The sequence below is a fragment of the Coenobita brevimanus genome, chromosome 17 (assembly GCF_032717465.1).
Source record: "Coenobita brevimanus isolate Jiangsu-jjx chromosome 17, ASM3271746v2, whole genome shotgun sequence".
Lineage (NCBI taxonomy): Eukaryota > Metazoa > Arthropoda > Malacostraca > Decapoda > Coenobitidae > Coenobita > Coenobita brevimanus.
Window position 1 is genome coordinate 4,466,513 of NC_136970.1, and position 18,174 is coordinate 4,484,686.

General features: G+C 41.6%; 1 protein-coding gene and 1 non-coding gene across 2 annotated transcripts in view; one reads left to right on the plus strand and one right to left on the minus strand.

The window, feature by feature from the left end:
• Positions 1-18,174, plus strand: part of LOC145391233 (brefeldin A-inhibited guanine nucleotide-exchange protein 3-like) — a 97,032-nt gene that overhangs the window by 49,985 nt on the left and 28,873 nt on the right. The window contains exons 17-25 of the mRNA XM_080265909.1: positions 1,488-1,595; positions 2,435-2,659; positions 3,383-3,614; positions 5,004-5,141; positions 6,435-6,605; positions 8,447-8,591; positions 8,831-8,989; positions 9,748-9,927; positions 15,543-15,681. Of these exons, the coding sequence (XP_080122035.1) occupies positions 1,488-1,595; positions 2,435-2,659; positions 3,383-3,614; positions 5,004-5,141; positions 6,435-6,605; positions 8,447-8,591; positions 8,831-8,989; positions 9,748-9,927; positions 15,543-15,681 (1,497 nt within the window). The remainder of the gene's footprint in view (positions 1-1,487; positions 1,596-2,434; positions 2,660-3,382; positions 3,615-5,003; positions 5,142-6,434; positions 6,606-8,446; positions 8,592-8,830; positions 8,990-9,747; positions 9,928-15,542; positions 15,682-18,174) is intronic.
• Positions 10,993-11,065, minus strand: TRNAV-CAC (transfer RNA valine (anticodon CAC)). The gene has a single exon. It is a non-coding gene; the product is annotated as a tRNA-Val (tRNA).

An 18,174-nucleotide genomic window follows, 5' to 3' on the forward strand; every position in this document is an offset into this window, starting at 1 on the left:
GGTATGTTTTCAAGTTTTGTTGTATGTTTTGTCTGTGTTGGTGTGTGTGCAGTCCAGCAGCTGGGGAACCATTAACATCCTCAGTAGTGACATCTTTTACTTCTTATTCTAGCCACTTTCAGACAATTTTATTCAGGTCAGGAGAGACTTTTTGAATTAAAGGAATTAGTTATAACCTTCATCAACCTTTTCACTCTGATGGGACTTTTCCCAGGTGATTAAAATTTCAGAAAGTGGCAGTAATAACAAAATAAAAGATGACATCATGCATTTTCTTTTATGAGGGTAAGGATATTAATTTTGCTGCAGTTTGTGGTTGTTTTGGATATTAACTGCTTTGATAGTAAGATAATTGATAGATTTTCTTTTGTTGTCTTTTCGTACTTCAGTACAGTATTTTACCATTATCTTTGGTGCTGGTGAAGGATGCCCTTATGTGTTGGAACTGATATGGTCATGCAACTCTGCTTTTAGTTATACAAATGTCCCTTGTCTCTTCCCATCTCCCTGTTGGAGGATGGTGGGTTGCAGGAAAGGGGCAGCTTTAGCCTGCAGTGCACTGGGGTCATGTTCAAATGAGCCTGGGGTTACCGCTACTGCCTTTGGAATGATGGGAAGTTTGTTTACAATGATGATAGTGTTGTGCTATTAAACGGAACTGTGAGAAGAGGAAGGTAGCAGTTTGGGGGGTTGTTTTGTGTGGTGGGAGATGGAATATTGATTACTTAAACAGTAACTAATGTACATATGTAATATGGTGTGTTGTGCAGTAAGCTCCACAGTAATTGTGTCTCTGCATAATTGCTGAGTATCATCCTATTCATTATATGATTATTCTCTCTCTTGAATGTACAGTATTGGATGATAGGTTGTCTGCAGACTCTTCTGCTGTATGTTTAAGTCACCATGTCAAATGATGCTCATGTTTGTAGCTCAGAGTTGAATGAATAAAGGCACAAATGTATTGTTTATTTTTAGATGTGGGAGAACTATTAGCACGGGCCCTGTCTATCCATCATTAACAGTTTTTATAAATGAGGTTCTGCTTTGACATAGGCTTCTGTGATTAGTGAAGCAAAACCACACAACACTATACCACCCTCTTACACCACACCACACAAAATTAGTCCCCACACCACACCACACCACACCAAGGGCATTAACTAAAGGATTCTGAAGCTCTCACTTGTGATACTTAGGTACTGTACTTGTTTTCTGGCAAATGAAGTGGTTGTAGTCAGTCAAGGAATTACCTTTCTGACTGTTGTAATTATGTAGTAATAACTTATGAGTGAAATTGTATGTTCTTCCAGTTTTAAAGTAGCATTGCAGTTCTTTAAGGAAATGCCACTGTTTTCAGAATACTTTCTTGCTATGCTGAAGTAATGTCTGTCAGATGTATAATTACTCCTTGATATGCTCAAAAGTATTAATTATTTTGTGACAGTTTATTACAGTGCAGAATAACAGTGTACTCATCCATATAGATCTGGATGGTGCTGGTAGCTGTGAGCAGAACAGTCAGATGTTGTCAGACCATCGTCGCTTGGCCAGAGCTGCAGCCAATATCACTCACCCACCTGAGACATTGGCAGGTATGTAGTGGGGACCTCACCTGCCACCCTCATGTGTAGCATGGTGGTTTAGGGTGATGTTTTGAGCCACATCTCTTCCTTAGTGATTTAGTATGTGTATTATACCTTAAGATTCCATTGTATGTTATTTATGTAATTTTAGTATCAACATTGGTTGGATCAGTAACGTATGAAGGATATTGAGATGTAACAAGGTGAATAAAATGTTACAGAAGAGTTATTATAAACGTCCAGAGTCAATGAGAACATTACTTTTTATATCATGTTTATGGTGTGTGTTTGTCATCATTTGTCATGTCTGTATACAAGAGTACTTGGTAGTGATGCATCACATCCATGACATCCTGTTCAGCAGTGCATTTTGTATGATGTTTTGGGTATCCTGGCATGTTGAACACAGACCTTCCTGTTTCCTTTGATTTTATGAAAGCTTCTCTGCAATTATGCAAGGGTTGAGTTCTCATGTAAAGATTAACGTATTTTTCAAAATTTTAATTAAATTATTTTGTAAAATTTCTGAATAATTTATTTTTAAATTTCTGAATCTTCAGGAGCCATAATTAAGAATGGGGTTAATCAGTAACTTAATCTGTTCAGTCTGGGGACATATTTTCATGAGGTTCTTCCTACCATCAAACTTCAGAGAGACTTTGGAGTTGAAGATATTAGATATAGCTTGCATTAACCTGTTTATGACTGTTTGGTTTCCAAAACTGAATAAAATTTTTTGAGTAGCAAGGTTAAAATAGAATTGGTGTTGCCTTATTGCAGGGGCTGATGAAGATGTTCAGGTGAAATGGCCTACAGTGAACTTAACTGTACTTGTACATGTTGGTCAGGTCTAAAGATTTGCCGTCGTATTGTGACCTGCTGCTGGGAAAGTGTGGTGGGGGTGCTGGGTGCAGTGCTGGGAGGTGCCAGTGGTGGAGGAGGACTGACCAGACCCCTGCGCCTACTCCTGCTGGGCTCAGAGGGGACACGTGATGCTGCACGACGCTCACAGGATATCCTTGCTACCTCGCTAAATGCTCTCCAGTCGGCTGCCAGGCTTGCTAATATTCTTGGTTAGTATTGCTTATAGAGCATTTATATCTGTATCTTTTTGTATGCATTTCTCCCTGCCTGTCAGTCTGCCTACCTGTCTGTCTTCTCTTTGTCTGTCTTTCTTCCTGTGTGTCTGTATGTCTGCCTGTTTGTCTGTCTCTCACCTGCTTGCCACACTTCATATAGCTTCATACTTGGTTAGTGGTACTGTGTGGTACCTTTTAGAATGTTTATATCTCTGTATGACTGTCTGTATAAATGAATGTGAGAGAGAGTTATGAACAGCACAAGAGAGACAGAAATTTCTACCATAAAATGTCAGATACATAATCAGGTTCATTAAAGTAACTCTTGATCTTCAAAACTATTGCAACCTGCTGTTCTCATTATCATCATCCATCTGCCCACATGAGAGAGAGAGAGAGAGAGGGAGAGTGAGGGAAAGATTTGTATTTCTTTGTATTGCAAGGCCTTTATTTGTGTATAATTATAATGTTTTGCTTAACAAGGTATCAGAAGGTCTGCAGACTAGTATTTTCACTCCTGTCATCTGTCTGCCTATCCATATATATTGACTGAAACAAAATTTAGATTTATCACAGACCAAGGCAGGATGTGTTTCTGGGTCCTCTGTGGTATGTTAGAGAGAGGGAGAAAGAAATTAACTTATCAGCAGCACAGAGGGAGAGGGCTCTGTGTAGCAAAAGTAAGGTATGAAGTTATATTCCATTGTTTTTCCCCAGGTCTTCAAAACCGATGTGGGTTGGTATTCTCGCTCCTATCATCAGCATGCCTACCCGAAGACCCAGGTCAGGCAGGTGGTACCCCTCGTAAGACCCGTTCCATTAGGTCCCCATCCTTCTCAAAGAAGGTTCAGCGTCTGCACACTGCCCACCTCCTTTCAGTCAATGTTATGATGTCGTCAGGGTTGGAGCTTGGGTCACATGCACCTGAGTGTTGGACCCACATTTTCAGGTTGGTTGATTTGGGTTAGACAGGTTAGGGTTGATTTGAGTTAGATTGCTTAGGGTTGGTTGAGTTAATTAGGGTTGGGTTAGTACATGGTGCTAGTATAAGGGAGATTGTTTGCCATTGTTCTTTTGCAAGAACATTCATGGGCGTTTATTTGCTCTCTCACTATTCTTACAAAGTTTTCAATTCATGTATTCTTTGTTGTCATCTGCTTTTTTCAGTGGCCAGTATGTACTGTATTCAAAAGTAATACACTAAACTCCATTATATTCTCTATTGCAGCAAAAACGTTTGGCCCATCCCATTTCGAGTGGTTCAGCCTGTCCTTCCCTGTGTCCTCATTCCATCCTAATTCATGCTCACACCTCTTACACATATCCACTTTCTCACAAGTACTCATCATTTCTGTCCTTTATTCTTTTCTAACCCATGTCTCTCTGTGTACATTCCTCAGCCTTCCCCTTCATCCTACATAAACTCTTCAATCCTGTTCTTTTGCCATTCCAACCAACCCTCCATCATACACTACTCAGCCATGTCCCTCATGCCATCCCAGTCCATCCTCCTGCATACAGACATATGCTCCATAATATATCAAAATTTTCCATACTTTACTCTCTTCACTTTAAACAGGTGTAAAAATTGTCATCTGTCAGTCTTAAATTATGAGCTGTAACAATAGAATAACACGAATATGATGCTAATTGTGAGGAAATATTATAGAAACGATGTAGAACCATAGTCTTATTCTGCCATTGAACTACAGGAAGTATGCTGCAAAGTGACTAAAATCTCCATTAGGTTGAGGTGAATGATGTGCTGTGATACTGAAAATTGAGGTAGACTAAGCTGCTAAATGAGCTTTTGTGTGTAGTTGTGGGGATTTAATAGACAATTTCCTGTTATTTACTGTAAACTTAGTAACAGTAAAGTCTGTCTATTTATCTGTTGCCAGACGCCTTAATCCCATACGGGGTGGCCACAAACAGATCGCCTCCATGTCACCCTGTCCCCCGCCATTTCACTGCCCTGCTCCCAATTCACACCCCACTCTCTCATATAACTCTCCACTCCACCCCTCCATCTCATCCTTGGCCTTCCCCTCCCTCTCTCCCCCTCCACCTCACTCACATACACTCTTCTCATCAGTCTCTCACTCTCCATCCTCTCCACATGGCCAAACCACCTCAGTGTGACAAAAAATTTAATTATACTCTTGAAATGACCTAACCTAACTTGGATTGCCTATTGAGTGGTTCTCTAGTCAGAATTTTTTCTTATTTTCTTGAGATATTTAGTCTTAGCATCTTGCTAACACCTTTTGAGGGGAAGTTTCATGACGTTTGTGAATGTAGTTTAGCAGATCTAAACTTAACAAGGTCCTCCAAACAGGTGCTGCGTATATCTAGCTGAACTCGAGCACACTTTCTTCAGCCACAACAGTGCATACCACTCCTTCCCCACACGCCTGGCACCTCCATCACTCTCCGCTGATAAGAACAACTCAGATGCCTACGATGATCTCTTCAGGTACCTCTGTTAAATGTGATGAGGACTAATGTCAAATTTGTAATCAGAGTTGTGTGACATAAATTGAGTTTTGGTAATGGTGTTGACTTTAGATAGTGAGATGGTAAGGTTGATTGACAAAGTTACTGGATGAGGTAGTGAGATATTAGGTTCTTAAGAATGATACAGGAATTTAGAATTTTACAACAAATGTAATTATCCAGTTCCCCAAGCAGCAACAAATGGTTTGGAAGGGGGTTAGTGCCCCTCCCTGTAAAACAACTAACTCAAAGACAAATGCCCACCCCTTATGGGATTATGGCATCTGGCTATAGAGAAATAGATAGATAGAAAATTATCCATATTATGAGCTTTTATACAGAAAGTCATCCAGATAAGGTGTCATATTCAAAACATAAATGAATATGGATTGTTGTTGTTTTTTTGTTGACCCAGTACATACACTGTTAAGTAGATGATAGTTAAATTGATGATGATGATGATTTGTAAATAGACAGGTAAGACAGGTAAATGTAGAATGTTTGATAAATATAGGTTCATAGATAATTATAGTTAGATGAGTGAACAGTGATAGGTGGGGGCATTCTCTATCCACTCACTCAATGTAGTGCTGCTCTTGGGTGTCTGCCCTTTCTGCTCCTCCATCCTTCTTTCCTTCCATCCTCTTCTGTCTTGCTTTCCTTCATTCTTTCCTCGTCCTTCTGCGTATGGGTGACTTTACACTCCCTCTTCTGTCTTCCTTTCCTTCATTCTTTCCTCTTCTTTCTGCCTATGGGTGACTTTACACTGAGTGACAAGCCAAATGGTTTCCTGTACACTAGGAAACCGTTTACTATGCTGGGTGGTAACCATATAACCAGATTTGGGTGCCTGGTGGTTTAGTGGGCAATTACAGCATTCCAATTGGATTGAGCCGGTGAAGGTTTATATCCACGGGGTGGTTGGGGTTTATTGCTCACGTAATGCCACTCAGGAATGAGTGAGGCTGGTCACTCTCATCTTAAATGTCAGGACTAACTTGCTTAGCCCCGGGCTTCTATGCTCCTGATGGGGCAACGTAGGCATGGATAATGATGATGATGTTGATGAGGTGAGTGCATGTACCAGTATCCAGTTACTAGCAGATTCGCTTTGCCACAATCATATTCTTTCCTTTGCTGTGCTTTCTGAACCCTAGCTCACCCCACATGTTAGAGGGACAAAGAGGCTGGATGAGTATGATGATGATGATATGGTTAAATGAATATAGTTAGGGTAGTAAGACAGACCTCCTAACCCTCCACTTCTCCACAGTGAGGACTCATATCGGTTCAACATCCCTGCCTCCCCCGTTGCGCCATGTCTGAGTGTGGAGGAGCTTATCAAGGAGAGTCAGCGTGAAAATGGGGGCAGCACCAGTGGAGGGTTCCTATCTGTACAGGACACTGGAAAGGCTTTGTGTGCACTGACTCAGCTGGTTGATAGGTGGGGGTCTTTCATTGTGGTGTAATTGGGTTCACTTTTGTTTAGTTCTCACTCAATAAAGCTTTTTCTTGTTCTCTGGATCCTGCTTTACCCATCCTGTAGATGGGAAAAGAGACCTGGATGATAATAATACATAGTTTTGATATGAAGGTTGGGTTGAAACAGGGATGTGTCATGTCTCCATGATTGTTCAGTCTGTACATGGATGGGGTAATAGCCTATAAGAGATACAAGGTAGGGCAGTGGATGTTGGAGTGGCCCTAGTGAGAGAGGGTAATGTTTGGAAACTCCCTGTACTGTTGTTTGCAAATGATACTGTGTTGTTAAGTGAAGATGAAGGGGAGCTGCAAGGCTTGGTGGATGAGTTTGGGAGAGTGTGTAAGAAACGGAATCTAAAGGTGAATGTAGGGAAGAGTAAAATGATGGTCTTTGAGAGAGGTGAAGTCAGTGAATGTACAGCGAGGTTGGATGGTGAGGAATTGGAAAATGTGAGTGCATTTAAGTACTTGGGTAGTGTGATGAGTAAGGATAGAGGTTTGGAGGGTGAAGTGCTTGAAAGGGTACAACAAGGAAGAAAGGTTGCTGGTTCTTTGAAAGCAGTGATAAGAAACAGGGAAGTGAGCATGGAAGTGAAAAAGTTACTACATGACAGTATTGTGATACCAGCTCTTAACGTATGGAAGTGAAGCTTGGACGTTGTTGGAAGGACACAAGTCAAGAGGGAGAGCAGTGGAAATGAGTTATTTAAGAGGAGCCTGTGGAGTCGCATGGAGAGACAGGCTGACATGAGGATATAAAGGAGCGTTGTGGTGTGGATGTGATAGGAAGCGTTATGAGGAACACACTGAGGTGGTTTGGCCATGTTGAGAGGATGGAGGGTGAGAGACTGATGAGGAGAGTGTATGTGAGGGAGGTGGAGGGGGAGAGAGGGAAGGGGAGGCCAAGGATGAGATGGAGGGATGGAGTGGAGAGGTATATGAGAGAGGGGGGTGTGAGTTGGGAGCGGGGCAGTGAAATGGCGGGGGACAGGGCAATGTGGAGGCAATTTGTTTGTGGCCACCCCGTATGGGATTGAGGGGTCTGGCAATAGATAGATAGATAGATCGTTTTGATATGGTATAGCATTGCCTTGTTATTATGCAGTCCATGTCTATATTTTGATATTTTGTGTTTATGGCATTGCAGTTTTCCACTGTTCCATTATTTGAATATGCCAGTATTCCTGTGGTTTATATATTGTAGCTTTCCAATATTCTGGTGTACCATTGTTCTAGCATTAGTGTACAGTATTGTACTATCCCTTTTATGACTTGGCAATGCATTATTCTTATGGTACATTTTTTTGATCTAGTATTCTTGCATTTAATATTCCAGTGTTCTATTTTCCTAGCTTAGCAGTATTCATGTAATCCGTATATACTGTAGTAATGGGTCTTGAGTTGTATATCTGCCTTTAGTTACTCACACGCTGCTAATTGCACAGTGTTGCTTATTGAAAGCAGGGTTCCTACCAAGAAAGTGAAAATGTGGCTACAGACTACACAATCCCCACCTACATACAGGAAACTAAGGTGTACGTTAAGCCAGAAGTCCTAGCTGAATCTCCTACACCATTACAGTTCATAATACAAATTTGAAATTTCTCCCAACAAATCCAGTAACTTGAGAAGTAATTAGCTGATTCTTTCATTTGGTTAATCTTCTGTTCCTCAGAATACATCATCTGTGCCTTGATCAACCCTCATGTGAGGGTTCTTTAAGGGGAATCATGGCATTATTTGAACTGATTGGGTGGATGCACAGATGGCTCTGACATAAATCTTGTGAATAACCATCCTCAGACTGTTTGATGATGCTTCAACCAAGCTGAACCTGGCATCCCTGGTGAGTTTCCTGACAGAGCTATGTGCAGCCTCACAAGCCCAGCTATTCTCACGCATGACACCACAAACACCCCAGCACGGCCTCATCAAGTGGACAAAGAAGGTAGTTCGTGTTGATGGTTTGATGTCTGTCAGAATGGGAAAACTTTTAAATTTATCATAAATGAGTTGAATTTTGAAGAGTTGAATGATGATTGAATGATTGTTTGGCCCATCTTACTGGCCAGACTTTTGATAGTTCTCTCTCTTCTAAGTCTTCTCATCATTATTTTTGGATCCTACTCACTTCATCTTTTTAGTTGGGAAAACTGTAATGATGTCTTTATAAATACTTGCTTACAGAGGGGTAGTAATGGCACAAGTGAAGGTCAGGGGGGTAAGGGTCGTGATGTGCTGCTGTTGCACCGACTGGCTGAGGTGATGCTGCGTGCTGTTAACTCTGGCCGCCCTCTGCTGCACATCATGAGGGCCTGGGCTGTCACTGGCCCACATTTTATGGAGGTGAGGGCTGCAACTATGTGGCTGTTCTCAGTGGATTATTCTTATGGGTGTTTGCCTCTTACGGTGGTAGTAATGAAGTGGTGGAGAGTTGAGCTACAATTTGGATTATTGCAAAATCGATCCTAGTCTGGGACAGGGAAAAGTTTAGATAAGTATGAATTTCATTAAATAGTTTTAATAGGTTTTTCAGCAAAATTTACCAGCACGCAATGAAAACACCTAAACTACTATCATCATACCACTTGTGAATGAGATAACCTTAACATGTATTTTTAATATGGACATGGACATTAGTGCTACAGTGGTGACATGTGGAGATGTATTGTGCCTTCTATTACTTGTAGGAGGACTGCTGAGCCTTAGCAGCATATTGTGTTGTCCTGGTGTTGTTTATGCTGAGAGAAAAAAGAAAAGTCCTCATATAATTTCGTGAGGATTTGGGCTGATGGTTATGATGATCCTGAATGTTACCAGTGTATTATACTGTACAGTGCTGTCCTGAATATTTTTAGCATATCATATATGACTAATGTGTTATATAGAAATATGTAGTCACTGCTGTAGCCATAATAAGATGCTAGGTACTGTATATGTTGCAGTGGAAATTGTTTATCAAGATAGTTTTTTACTCTTTCCAAGCTATTATGGATAAAATTTTCTGGAAGCAGCCAGAATGAGAGAGGTATTATGTGTGTCCATTGCCTGGTAATATGTTAGTGACGCTGATAACTATAATTCACTTTTGGTTTATGTTGCAGGCTGCTTGTCATAAGGATGGATCAGTTAGCAAGAAGGCAGTAAGCTCAATCCATGACATTGTTAATGCACTACTCAGCAACCAGACTGAACTGCCTCACTTCCACTTCAATGAGGCGCTCTTTAAGCCATTTGAGAACCTCCTCTGCCTCGAGCTGTGTGACTGTGACGTGCAGGATCAGGCAAGTTATATGGAATTATAATTGGTCTTAATTATTCTGGATGATCTTAGCCAAACATAAGATTCCTGTGTGTTGCATGGGATAATAGGGAGTAGCTATTACTATTTATCATCTCTTTATTTGCTATAAAAGACTTCTGTTATAGCAGTATTCATTTAGTTGGGTTTGTATACCCAGTAGATGACCTGAGGTTTTCCAGTCATTGACTTGTAGTACTATCAATGACATAGGCCAGTCATGTACACCAGCCGACATATGAACCTGCTACATGCCAAATAGCTGGTTGGCAATGCCTAGTAACCTGCCATAGTAAAGCATAGAATTTTATGAATGAACTTCATCACTTGTAATGGTGATCCTGAGTGGCTGATGCATTTTATGGTGTAGTTCATTTTGGAAAAAATAATTACCAGGTAATCATTGATAAATTTGTCTGCACATTAACCCCTTAAGACCGCAATTGTTTCAGGCAGGGTACCTCCCACAACTCCAATTCGTGGGTATTTTGGTGACTTTCACCAAGGGCAAATTGATTGTGTTCTGGCTAAAGAGGAAGAATTTACACACCTGACAATGCAATCCGTACCCCTGTAGGCCCAATGGTTACCGCACAATCACGCATCAAAGTTAAAAAAAGAAGTTTATGATTACCCCTCCAAAACAATGGAAAACATGAAAATTTTGATAACTACATATTTTTCTTATTGAAACAGGTCATTTCAAATTGTTTTGTCATACCAACCATGAAAGCAGTTGTATGTAGGTGTGGGGAGATTATTAGGTTGTGGGGAGATAATATAGGCTGTGGAGAGTAGGCCTATAGGTACGGGGGTTGGAAATAACCAGCTTTTCGCATGAAAGGAAAGCACTTCAGTGTGTTCTTCAAGTACTCATGTACTCATGGTAGTACTCATGGTGACAGACTGACCGTGAGGTCATCACTCAGGCAGAACAGTCCAGCCCACCACCCCCTGGAAGGAACTTCACAACTGCCCACTTACACCAGGTTCCTATTGACTGTATAGGTAACAGAGGCTACGGGTGTTATGAGACCGCCCATCCGTCTCGTCCTGCCCGGGATTCGAACCCAGGTCCTTTCGGTTGTGAACCGAATGCGCTGACCACTGCACCACAGGCTACCCGCTGTAACACCTACCATGAAAACAGGTGTGTATGTAGGTGTGGGTAGATAACTAGTGTGGGGAGTAGGCCTACAAGGCCTTGGTGGTACTTGGGGAGAAAAATTTCGTCAACAACCAAATTCTCTTGTGGAAACCCTCCATTTCAATGGGATTTGTCATACCAGCCATAAAAACAGGTGTGTATGTAGGTGTGGGGAGTAGCCCTACAAGGCCTCATAATAATTCTAAAACTAACACAGATGCATATAAATGTTTATAACCATCAGGGACAGTAAAATAAAGTTGAATAATGCTATAGATGCATGCATAAGAAAGGAAAAAAAAAAAGCAATAATTTGTTTCCGATTTCTCTTTTTATTGTCCTAACTTATCATTACACATTTATCACACTTACCATTACAGTTATCACATTATCATTACACTTCATCACACTTATCATTATAGTTCCCGCAACAACCAAATTCTCTTGTGGAAACTCTCCATTTCAGTGGAATTTATCACACCAGCCATGAAAACAGGCATGTTTGTAGGTGTGGGGAGACGAAACAGGTGCGGGGAGTAGCTTTGCAATGCCTCATAGTTTTTCGAAAACTAACACAGACATATACATATAAAATACAAAGGAATTCATAAAAATAAGTAATCAGTAGTTAGTCATGAAACTGGTTTACCCCTGCCACATCATAATGGACCCATCCCCTTACCTGCACCTGACCTGGTCAGCTGATCAAACCACATGCAGTAGAATATCCGCGCAGGGCCATGTCACCATTTATGCATTCACAGTTTCCAGTCATCCCTATCATGAGCAGTCACTCTTCCTTGCTCTACTGTACAGACATCCCTCTCTTATCTAATGCTCTCTTCACACTGTCCATGCATCCTATACGTAGTTTTCCTCTCAGCCTTACACCTCTCACATCTGATCCAGTTATTTTTTTCACCAATCCCTCTTCATCCTTTCTCTCGATATGTCCAAACCATTGCAACACTCTCCGTTCAACTCGTTCAGCCATCTCCCACACAACTCCAGTTCTCTTTCACACTTCATTATTTCTCATTCAGTCCATATGCATCACTCCACACATACTCCTCAGACACCTTATCTCCATTGCATTCAAACTCGTTCTCTCTGCTACACCCATATTCCATGTTTCAGCCCCATATAATGTAGTCGGTACACAACCTTCAAACAACCTTCTCTTTACATCACTTCTAAGCAAATGACATTTAAATACTTTTTTCATTTCTTGCAGCACCTTGCCAACTTCATTCATTCTAAATTTCACCTTTACATCTACTCTTCCATTCACAGTAACATGTGACCCTAAATACTTAAAACACTAATATTATGATAAAACGTTATGAAATCGCATTTTTTACAGTGTATTGCCACTGTGGGAAAAGCTAATGATAAACGAAAGCATTTGCTCCTTGATGTTTTTCACCTTACTGATCCATGCAGATAGAACAAACATGCACACCAGTTAGAGAATATTTATGGTCATGTAGCTACAACAGAAAAGTGTGATGCCTCATACACAGAGGATGGAACAGCCATAGAAGCAGGCACAGAGAAGGAGGAAATAATTTATAACAGCAGAATGATAAAAAGGGAAATGTGAGGTGTTAATCCAGATGTCTGGCAGTTAGGCAGCTGGCATTACAGATGATGGTTCTGATCCTTTACAATATGAATGGATGTAATATCAATGGATATGCTAATTTTGCTCACCAATAGCAAAAAATACTGTGAACCACATGCGTGGGAATCATATCTCAAATTTATTTTAGTGCGACAAGGTTTAAGGTGAAGGGTTGCAGGTTGACAAAACAGTCGCTTTAGTTTTGTCTTCACATAGCTTTCATCCAACACGTCCATAAAAGTAATGACCTAGTGAATACTTTATCGTGTGGAGAATCATTGATATTACTTTCCACCAAATATACCCTGTTGCATATCAGACAGGCTATAATAGTAATATTGCAGGGAGATGTATCACTTTTATAGAAGGCTCAAGCAGGGTTTGATCTGCTAGCCTTACACCTCACAGTAACATTCTCTGTATTTTGGGTGACATAATGGGGTCACTAATACATTTAGTTTTAATATAGAAGTGTATCGTATGTCTAGGTGATACGGGATGGAATAATTGGTCACCCTGAATCGGTTGGCCACCAACCTGTTGTGGGTGAAGGTGGCAAAGCAGAATGGTAAACTGTTAAATATCAGTTAGTTACCTTCATTAATATTGTGGCAGCAGTTGCTTTAACAATTAGAATCGTTTCGTTTTTCGTTTCGTTTTTAAAGGCTCCTACATGCTTGCATGTGTCGGCCTTGGTCACCTAATGGCAGCTCTCCACGCTGCACGATCCATTGCAGCCTCCCTGTTCAGTCCCTTAACCCTAAGGTCACACTTAATGACCTCGTCCCATGTCTTTCTCGGTCTACCCCTCATAACCCCACCCCCAATATTAACACTTCTCACCCTCCTCACCCAATTATCATCCCCCATCCTCTCCACATGTCCAAACCACCTCAATCTACCTCTCCTCATCACAACACCAATACACTCCAGTCCCATCCTACCTCTCAACTCTTCCATTGTAAACCCAGCCCCTCCAGGCCTTGGACGCAGGGACGCACTGCACATCCACCTAATCATTGTCATTTCTGTACGCCTGAGCTGGCGAATATCTTCCTCCTTCACTGCCCAGGTCTCACTGCCATACAACATTACACTTCTAACACATGCTGCATACAAAGACCCCTTAGCACGTAGGGAGAGCCCTCTCAATGTCAGGAGAGGCAAGAGCTCCCTGAACTTCTTCCAACCACTTCTCACCCTAGCCACAGAGCTAGCTCCAGCCCCACCTCCAGCACACAACATGTCTCCCAAATAACAAAACTCTTCCACACACTCAAGAGATTCACCAGCATGTTCAATTCTTTCAAGGCTGACAATCTCCACCTGCTCACCCCGACACGCTGTACACATAAAATCAGCATTATCTCGCAGTCTACCTCTGATACCACTACATCTCTTATGCACCCATTTATCACACACACCACACAAGATGGAATTACTTCCCACACCCTTGTGGCAAACTGCACATGGCCACTCTCCCTCGTCTTTGACAGTACCGCCACCAACCCTAGATATCATCACTTTTGTTTTATCTGCATTTACCCTTAAACCCTTTTGCCCCATACCATCTCTCCACTTCCTAAACCTTTCCTCCGCCTCCCTTTCATTCTCGGCAATCAACACCAAATCATCAGCATACAACAACTCCCACGGGAGTCCGTTTCTAAAGTCACGTGAAAGGGCTTCAAGTACCATGATAAACAACATGGGACTCAAGACTGACCCCTGATGCACACCAACATTCATGGAAAACTCATCACTCAAATCTCCATTCACTCTCACCTGGGTGTGAGCACCCACATACATGGCCATAACCACCCTAACCAGCCACTCCTCCAAGCCAAGCTTTCTCATTGCCCACTTCACCACCTCTCTAGGGACTCTGTCAAAGGCCTTTTCCAAATCAACAAAAACAAAATAAAGATCCCTTCTCCTACCAACAATTAGAATATATAACAATTAGAATATACAGTATTAATATACAGTACATACTGTGAAGGACATTTTCATTAAGACCTCTTGCATTCCATCCATTCATCGTCCAATGCTGTGTTGCTGATGACCAAATATTATAGTCATGCTGGCCTTACAATATTTTGTGGTAACCTTGGGAGTAAGAGACTGCCGAATCTGGTATGTTTTCTTTGTAATAAATTTCTATCACACCTTTAAGGAAACAAGCTTGTGAGGAACACTGGTACAGATAATTACCGTATTAACACTCTACACTGAGTGACAAGCCAAATAGTATCCTGTACACCAGGAAACCATTTACTATGCTGGGTGGTAACCATATAACCAAATTTTGGCTCCTGGTGGTTTATTGGGTAATAAAGGTGCTCTAGTTGGATTGAGCCGGTGAAGGTTTATATCCAAGGGGTGGTTGGGGTTTATTGCTCACGTAATGCCACTCAGGGATGAGTGAGGCTGGTCACTCTCATCTTAAATGCCAGGACCAACTTTCCTAGCCCCGAGCTCCTACGCCCCTCATGGGGCAATGTAGGATTGGATGATAGATAGATGGATGGATTTAACATTAATATGCATACAAATTTATCGACGATTCTTTATTTTTTAATAATACTGAACTGTAACTACACCATAAAATATTGAAGCCAATCAGGATCACCGTTACAAGTGATGAAGTTTGTTCATAGAGTTCTACACTTTACTACGGCAGGTTACTAGGCATCGCCAACCAGCCACTTGACACGTAGCAGGTTCATGTGTCTGTGGTTGTACATTTAAACATTCTTCACTGGATGTTCCTACACCTCACAAGGAGTAATCTGGTGCTGGATGTTACCACTTTATTTCTTTTTAGATTGTGAGCAGCATATGTGAGTTTGTAGAGAGCTGCACACCAGAGATCCGGTCAGGGTGGCGGCCGCTGTTCGGTGCACTGAGGTGTGTACGTGCCCCTTCACACCTCCCCCCTCCCACACCGGGCTCAGGACCACAAGGTAGGCTGATAATTATTTGTTTCTTTGTTTTTTGTTTTTGTTTTTTTTTTTTACTCTCTTGATTGCTTCTCATACTTAAATATTTTCCTCCTTTTGTTTTGCATCCTGCATACAGTGTTCATTTATGTCAATGGGATTAACAGTACATAATTTTCAAGTGTCTTCAAACTTGATGAAGATTCTTAACCCTTTTCAGCTCAGTTGAAGGCTGAGTGTAGTCACATAGGTGGGTCAGTTTGACTAGCAACCGAGAAGACTTATTCCTGTCTTAATAATTAATGCTTATCAGTTTCCATTCAGCTGCATCTTATTATTTCAGGTGCAACTTTATTTTATTATTTCAGGTGTAACTGCATTTTGTTATTCCAGTTGTGGAAGTGGGCTATTATTATTAAGTGAAATTTAACTGACTAGTGTCTAAGTATTCATGTCGTTGGTATATTGTATAGTATTAACTTGAATATGTTTAATGTATCATGCAACTCCTCTGATGGCCTGTTCCCTAATTCTCAGCAGTCCTTCTACATGGCATACAACATCACATATCACCACATCATTGCTCATACCCACCATCCATATTGACTACATGCAAGAGAAGTCTCTTTCAGGATTGGTGGAAAGGGATTTGTGTGGTTATGTGTTAGTATTATTGTTACATTTTTGTATGGGTACCTGGTGATCAAGTTGGTTTAGGCACTCCACACATATATGGTCTTTTGAAGCTGTAGGGATGATTGAAGTTTATCGTTGTTCAGACAAGTGAGTGGTACCTTAGCTTTTTAATATCTGGACTGAGTAGCACCATCACTCAGTCGATGTAGTGCTGCTCTCAGGCGTGTGCCCGTTCCTCTCCTTCATCCTTCTTTCCATCCATCCTCTTCTGTCTTTCTTTCCTTCGTTCTTTCTTTGTCCTTCTGCCTATGATGACTTTACACTCTTTCTTCTGTGTTTCCTTCCTTCATTCTTTCCTCTTCCTTCTGCCTGTGGGTGACTACCCTGAGTGACAAGACAAATGGTTTCCCGTACACCAGGAAACCATTTACTACACTGGGTGGTAATCATATAACCAAATTATGGCACCTAGTGGTTTAGTGGGTAATAATGGCGCCTCAATTGGATTGATCCTATGTAGGTTTATGTCCAAGGGGTGGTTGGAGTTTATTGCCCACATAATGCTACTCAGAGATGAGTGAGGCTGGTCACTCTCATCTTAAATGTCAGGACCAACTTGCCTAGCCCCTGGCTCGTACGCTTCTCATGGGGCAATGTAGGATTGGATGATGATGGTAATGAATAGTGTACCTTGTGGCTCTTACACTTTTGATGAGACAGTGAAGGATTGTCTGATGGATGAATGGACATAAGTTAAGTACACCATACGTATGTTGCCATCCATCCATCCATCCATCATCCAATCCTGTGTTGCCCCACAGAGGAGCGTAGGAGCCCGGGGCTAGGCAAGTTGGTCCTGACAAAATTTAAGATGAGAGTAACCAGCCTCACTCATCCCTGAGTGGCATTATGTGAGCAATAAACTCCAACCATCCCTTGGTTTTAAACCTTCACTAGCTCAATCTGACTGAAACACCTTAATTACCCACTAAACTACCAGGTGCCATAATTTGGTTTTATGGTTACCACCCAACGTAGTAAACGGTTTCCTGGTGTACAGGAAACCATTTGGCTTGTCACTCAGTGTAGAGTCACCCACAGGCAGAAGGAAGAGGAAAGCATGAAGGAAAGAAAGACAGAAAAGGGAATGTAAAGTCACCCTTAGGCAGAAGGACGAGAAAAGATTGAAGGAAACAAGGACAGAAGAGGATGGAAGGACAGAAGGATGGAGGAGAGGAAAGAGTTGACACCTGACACAGCAGCACTACATTCAGTGAGTGGATGGTGAGCACCCCCACCTACCACAAACCTATGTTGCAATGATAGAAATGACATCCAAGAGAGTATCAGGGTGTAAAAGGAAAAAATGTAGCACAGACACCCCTATTACCCCCTTTGAGATGTAGGGACTTGAAGTAAGGTGACTGCATCACTGTAGTCCTGTACATTTAAGGGTAGGTGACCAGCCTAGTTCCCATGGTGACATAATATGATTGAAAAACATCGTCACCTCTTGGGAATTGAACCTATGCACTGGCATGACTCCATCTGGGGTGTTCTAACCACTAAAGCACCAGAGCATAATTACAGGAAGTAGCTAAAGAAGAAGTGCTAGACTTTGTTCACCTTAACATTACGTGGATTTTTTTCTCCTTTTGCAGTTTATTAGTCCCATACCGGTCAAACCGGTCAGGGACTTGGTTCCGTCAGTATGTTAGTATATCAGTCAGTCCAACTGCAATTTCGTGTCCATTCCATAACTCCTACATGCATGGAGAGATTTTGATATAGCTTGACACAATTATTCCCCATACCATGACAGCCTGTTGCATGCAGCAACCAGCCATTTACTCCCAGGGTCAAGGTCCTTAAATACAGTAA